Raw genomic sequence first — 6,122 nt, forward strand, 5'->3', positions numbered from 1 at the left:
AACAGCTAAGCGCCCTGACTGAGTCCACATTCAGTAAAGACAAGAAACAGGCCAGGCTGAGCGGGTGCCGTGGAATGATTGCTCCTATTTTCTTGTCCCAAGTGATCTAATCAAAGGGCTTTGCAATTCCTTCTTGGGAGGACTTTGAGAGTTGTTGCTTGGCCACCAGTATTTAAGACCTAGAACACTGGTTCTGGGCACAGATAGTGAGGATGTTCTGGGAGAACCTCTGGTCACCACAGCCCTGCTTGTCTCTGCCCCCATCTCTGCTCAGGAATTGGGCTTGATCCGCAAACCTGCCTCATTCATGACCAGCATCTGTGACGAGCGAGGACAGGAGCTCATCTACGCGGGCATGCCCATCACCGAGGTCTTCAAGGAGGAGATGGGCATTGGCGGGGTCCTCGGCCTCCTCTGGTTCCAGAAAAGGTGAGGCATGGAGGGCAGAAGAGGGTAAGGCCTTGTGATTCAGCATTCATTTTCCTCCCCTGCCAAGGGAGTGGGAGTGGGCAGCTTTGGGGAACATGTCCAGGGCCAAGCTTTCTGGCCACAGATCAGTAGAAAGGTCAGAGGAAAGAGATTCAGGTTCCTAAGTCTTCCAAGGATGGAAAGGCCAGCCTGAACCAAGAGAAGTAGAAAGCAGTGACGTCATCAAGGATCTTGGATCAAGGATCTTTCCCTTGGGAGCTTTTAAAGAAACGGGCCAGAGTTGAATGCAGGCCTATTGAGAGAAAGGTCAGGGTTAGCACAGAAGGCCTGGATGCATCGAGTGGCTTAAAGAGTGCAGGCCTGGTGGAGTTGCTCAACAGGCAGAAAGTACCTGATAGTGTGTCCTCTGAATTTGTGTCTTATTAGCTTGTATAGGGGGAAAAGTTGGTTTTCTCTGCAACTCCCAAGCTCAGCCCTCCCCTGGGACTGACAGCTGGGCAAGGAGGCTGATGAATATGTAGTCACAGAGCCCTGCCTTGGAGTGGTCCTGGGCAGAAAGCCAGGTGGAAATCTTGGTGTGTGTCCTGGTCTTACCTCCGAGAGATGGGTCTGGGTCCTGCCTTGAGCCCCTCCTGGGAGAAGTTCAAGGCTTGTAATACCTGACAGGTCTCACTGTATGTGCTCTTGCGTCCCCAGAGCTCCAGACTTTGGGGGTATTTTGTTTATTTTGTGGGTTTTCGTGGTTGTGTGTGTGTGTGTGCATGCTGCACACTTTGCGGGATCTTAATTTCCCAGTCTGGGATGGAACCTGCCCCAGCAGTGAAAGTGTGGAGTCCTAACCCCTGGACCGCCAGGGAACTCCCCAGACTTTGTTCTTAATCATCAGTAGGAGGTTGATCACTGTGCACTGTGAAAGGGACCAGGGCCCTCACCTCCTCTCTGGCTGGCACGTGGAGAGTAGTAACTGCAAACACAGGTCACATCCTGTCGCAGCAGCTCAGCTGAAAAAACTGCCCAAAGAGGAGGTTTCAAGCCCTACTTGCTAAGCTCAATTTTAAAAGCAGTATTTGATATCAGCAACATCCAGAGCCACTCAGGGATCAAAGAGTTCTGCCTTGGAGTTGTAAGATAGTGTTAGACCTGGATTGGGGGCTTGTTGCCCTTCTAGAGTTTGAATGACTTGTTCAAGGAGATGGGAAACAGGAGGACCATGGCCTCGTCAGTGTATCTCCTGTTCAGCCCCTCACCTTTGTTCCAGCTCTCATGTCCCCTCCCCTGTCCTTGCCCTCCTCCAGGTTGCCCAAATACTCCTGCCAGTTCATTGAGATGTGCCTGATGGTGACGGCTGATCACGGGCCTGCCGTCTCTGGGGCTCATAACACCATCATCTGCGCTCGAGCCGGCAAGGACCTCGTCTCCAGCCTCACCTCGGGACTGCTTACCATTGTGAGTATTGTCATCATAGGAGGTGAACAGCGGGGACACCCACCTTTGGCATCATGCCACTTGGCTGCATTGCAGTCCTAGAGGGAGCCATGGAGTGTGAGACCCCATGCCGGGGGCTGTTGAGGGGAACCCTGGATCAGCCGGAGAAGCCGAAGGAGACTGACAGCTTGGGGTGACATGGGCTGGCTCCTCCCACAGGGCGACCGGTTTGGGGGTGCCCTGGATGCAGCAGCCAAGATGTTCAGCAAGGCCTTTGACAGTGGCATCATCCCCATGGAGTTTGTGAACAAGATGAAGAAGGAAGGAAAGCTTATCATGGGCATTGGTCACCGAGTGAAGTCGGTGAGTCGTCTTTCTCCTTCAGGCACTGGGTCAACGGGGTGTGGGGCACAGCTGGGCTCTCGGCACCCAGCAGGCAAAGCTTTGCTGACAGATGCCAACACTGAGCAGCTCTTTTTCCCATTATAAAACGGATTGCCCATAAACAGTTTCTATCATGTTCAGTTGTGGTGTGAAAATGTGATGAACTGGGACCTTGGTATCTTTAGCTTCCCAGGTGACTCTTACAGGAGAAAGGACTAAGGTCAGGGTTAAGGGGACATATCGGTCACTAGATAATGCTGTGGACTGGCGTAACAACTCCCCAAATCTCAGTGGCTCCTGGGGCCGAGTTATGTTTAGAAATCAAAGGGAACAAGAGAAGAAGTGGCAGCTGCTTGCGGCCCCACAGGGACAGTTCAGGGTCCATGGCTCCACCACTCCAGAAACCTCAGGGAGTTAGTCACTCTGCTGGCCTAAGTGGGGGGTATGACTCGGATTAATACAAGAGGATCCTGCATTCATCCCGGCATCCCCACGCTGGGCCAGGGCAGAGTAAGTCCAGAGGTGGCTGGATGGCAAAGACTGAGCCAGAGACAGTGGTTTCTGCTGAGGGACATTCCATCTGGGTCTACAGAACTTAGGCCAGCCACCCCCAGCTCCCAGGCAGACGGTGCTCGCACAGCACAGGGCACCTTGCCTAGCCAGCGTCGCACCTGTGCTGCCATGCTCAGTCTTTGGGTGCCTTCCTTCCTGGAGACCATCCTGGCCTTGGGTGTCTTGGCCAAGGGAGGAGGTCACTGTGGTATTGGGACTTGGCACCCAGTCCGTCTCACTCCCCTGCTGATGGGACCGCCTAGTATGGGCCTCTGAACCGAGAGTTCATCTACACTCATTGCAGGTCCAGAAGGTTTCTTGGAATTTCAGGGGTGCTTTGCTGCCCCACTGCCAACATGTGCTTACTTAGTTAAAAACTAAGAACTTTGTAGAACTTGGTTACATCTTGACTAGGTTGCCGATGAGCAGTGTGGCTGGTGGCTAGAACCTCAGACTTCCCGTTGGAAGGTGTGTGCTGCTTTTGGGTTTTTTTTTTGTTTGTTTGTTGTTTGATTTGGTTTTGGCTGTGCTGCTCGGCCTGAGATTTTAGTTCCTCAACTGGGGATTGAACCTGGGCCCCCGGCAGTGAAAGTGCAGAGTTCTAACTGCTGGACCGCCAGGGAAGTCCTGTGCCCTGCTGCTTGACCCTGTAGGATCCATGGCTAATTTATCCAACATCTCCACATCTCAGGTGGTTTTGAGGCTCAAATATGAGAGGACATCAGAAACCTTAAACCTCACAGCAGTGCATATGACACGTACAGCTATGTCTACCTGTGACACAAGCAAGAACACGTCTTTTTTTTTTGGCCTGTGTCATGTGAGGTCTTAGTTCTTCCACCAGGGCTCAAACCCATGCCCCTTGCAGTGGAAGTACGGTGTCTTAACCACTGGACAACCAGGGAAGTCCCAGGAACATGTCTTTTAACAGCTGTGTCAGAGTGGTTCCTCTAACTTTGGATCACTTCCTAGATCAACAACCCAGACATGCGCGTGCAGATTCTCAAAGATTATGTCAGACAACACTTCCCTGCCACCCCACTGCTCGACTACGCACTGGAAGTAGAGAAGATTACCACCTCCAAGGTAAAAGAAAATGTTTCTAATTCCCAAATCAGGGTTTTGGGTGAATTTCTTGGAGAAAATGACTGCCAAGTCACAGTCTGATTGTGCAGCTAAAATCGAACCCGGTTTTCTGAAAGATTTTTGTTTCTGTTGCTTAACTAAGTTTACACATAGTGTCAATGAGAGTCCTCTGCTAGACCTTAGAAATCAAGGCAGTCTCTCCTGTAAACTGGGAAGTGTTGGTGGGAGGTTTTTAAATAGCAGTCAGGGATTCATAGTAGTAGTTTTAGTAGTAATAGTGGAACATCATGCAGAACAAAAATTAGTAATAATGACAAATGCGTTGAATTTTTTTTTTTGCCTTCCCAGAAACCAAACCTTATCCTGAATGTGGACGGTTTAATCGGAGTTGCATTTGTAGACATGCTTAGACACTGCGGGTCCTTCACTCGGTGAGCTTGCAGCTATTTTCTTCCTCTTAACCTTTATTGATTTTTCTTGGTGATTCCTCCCAACTCCAAGAGCAATGCATGTTCATTAGAGAGCATTAAGAAATGCCTCTATGCCTACCACCCAGAACACCCTCCCTTTACTAATTAGAGTCCAAAGAGAGCTAGCGTCTCATTCCTGGGCAGAAATTATAGTGTCTGTGGGGAGGAGGGCAGTCATGTGAGCCATTTGAAAACTACAAGTGAATTGTGTGTTTCAGGGAGGAAGCTGATGAATATATTGACATTGGAGCCCTCAACGGCATCTTTGTGCTGGGAAGGAGCATGGGCTTCATTGGTAAGTTGGTAGTAAGAGTTCTGTTTGGTTTCGGTTTTTTGTTTGTTTGTTTTACGCCATGGTTCAGGTATACCCCTTGCCTATGTGGCCAGTTTCTTTTTCTTTTTTTGGCTGTCCTGCACAGCTTGCAAGATCTTAGTTCCTCAAGCTGGGTCAAATCTGGGTCCTAACCACTGGACCACCAGGGAATTCCCCAGGCCAGTTTCTATCAGCGAGATGTCACACTGTCTTGATCATTGTTGCTAATTCTTCCTTTCTTTAACTTCCGCTTTGTCTTTGTTCCTTTTTTCTTGGAAATGAGTTTGATTGTTAGCCTAGGAAAATAGAATGAAATCCAACAGGTCCTTTTACCAACTCAAACATCTACCTGTGGCATGGATCTAGATGTACTTCCTCATTTTTTGTGTGTATTAGTAAGATTTCCCTTCCTTACCTTCTCTCCCTCACCAAAATTCAACCCTCACCAGCTCTTAACAAAAAGATGTGTTTGCTCTATTTTAGGACACTATCTTGATCAGAAGAGGCTGAAGCAGGGGCTCTACCGTCACCCATGGGATGATATTTCATATGTTCTTCCGGAACACATGAGCATGTAACAGAGCCAGGAACCCTATTACAATAAAGTGATGACGAGAACTCTTCCCCTGGGAAATAGCCACAGACATCTGGCACTGGAGCTTGCTTAAAGGATGGGCCTCGAGTATAAACAGCCCCCAGTGTACAGACATTGAAGACCAACACCCACAGGCTAACACTGTTCAGTCTACACAAAGAAGCTTAATATTTTTTTTTATAAGCATAGAAATAAGAACCCAGCCAATACTTGTGACATTTGCTCTGCTACCTGCTATATTTATTATATGGAAGCATCTAAGCACTGTCAGGATAGTGTTCTTCCTCATTGGAGGGTGTTACAATGTTGCTTTCTTTTATTTTTTCCATTAGCTTAAAAAAAAAACAAAAAGTTTTCCCTTGAAGGAAGGGAATGACACTTTTAAGACCTCAAGATACTTTCCATTTAAAGGACCCCTACCCCTAATATCTTATTTTTTCCCTTTTCTTCCTCATATAACTTGAAAAGCATTGTATTAATCTGATTTTTTTTTTTAGGATCTTTTTGTATGTTGTGTGTTAGGAGTTTGGTATCTCCCCAAAATGTTCCCTGTTGCAGACCAGTGTCTGCCTGTGTCAGGGGGAATGGGACCATTGCATCCTTAGCCATTGTTACAGAGTATGGGAAGTGGTAATTTAAAATGTAAACTTGTAACATACATATGTTTAAAATGGAAGCGCAAAGCAAAAAGCTGTGAAATGTCTTGTGTCTTATGTTCTCTGTATTTATGCACCTGACTTTTGTCTGTTACTGACTCTTCTCCAACCAGTTTGCATCTGTAATCCATAAAGATTCCAGGCAGCTGCCACCTCAGTCTTTCCTCTGTATTATCATAGTTTGGTTTAAATAAACTATATAGTAACACTGA

General features: G+C 47.9%; 1 protein-coding gene across 6 annotated transcripts in view; it reads left to right on the forward strand.

Annotated features, from left to right (window-relative positions):
* ACLY (ATP citrate lyase) overlaps positions 1 to 6,122 on the forward strand; it is a 46,974-nt gene extending 40,852 nt beyond the window's left edge. For all 6 annotated transcript variants that reach the window (XM_086357700.1, XM_086357702.1, XM_086357704.1 and 3 more), the window contains 7 exons: positions 275 to 429; positions 1,725 to 1,875; positions 2,074 to 2,217; positions 3,763 to 3,876; positions 4,225 to 4,307; positions 4,565 to 4,641; positions 5,143 to 6,122. In XM_086357700.1, the coding sequence (XP_086213826.1) occupies positions 275 to 429; positions 1,725 to 1,875; positions 2,074 to 2,217; positions 3,763 to 3,876; positions 4,225 to 4,307; positions 4,565 to 4,641; positions 5,143 to 5,237 (819 nt within the window). In that variant the 3' untranslated portion in view covers positions 5,238 to 6,122. The remainder of the gene's footprint in view (positions 1 to 274; positions 430 to 1,724; positions 1,876 to 2,073; positions 2,218 to 3,762; positions 3,877 to 4,224; positions 4,308 to 4,564; positions 4,642 to 5,142) is intronic.

This window comes from Bos grunniens, chromosome 19, assembly GCF_055505025.1.
Source record: "Bos grunniens cultivar Pamir isolate PY7600 chromosome 19, Bosgru_T2T1.0, whole genome shotgun sequence".
NCBI classification, from domain to species: domain Eukaryota; kingdom Metazoa; phylum Chordata; class Mammalia; order Artiodactyla; family Bovidae; genus Bos; species Bos grunniens.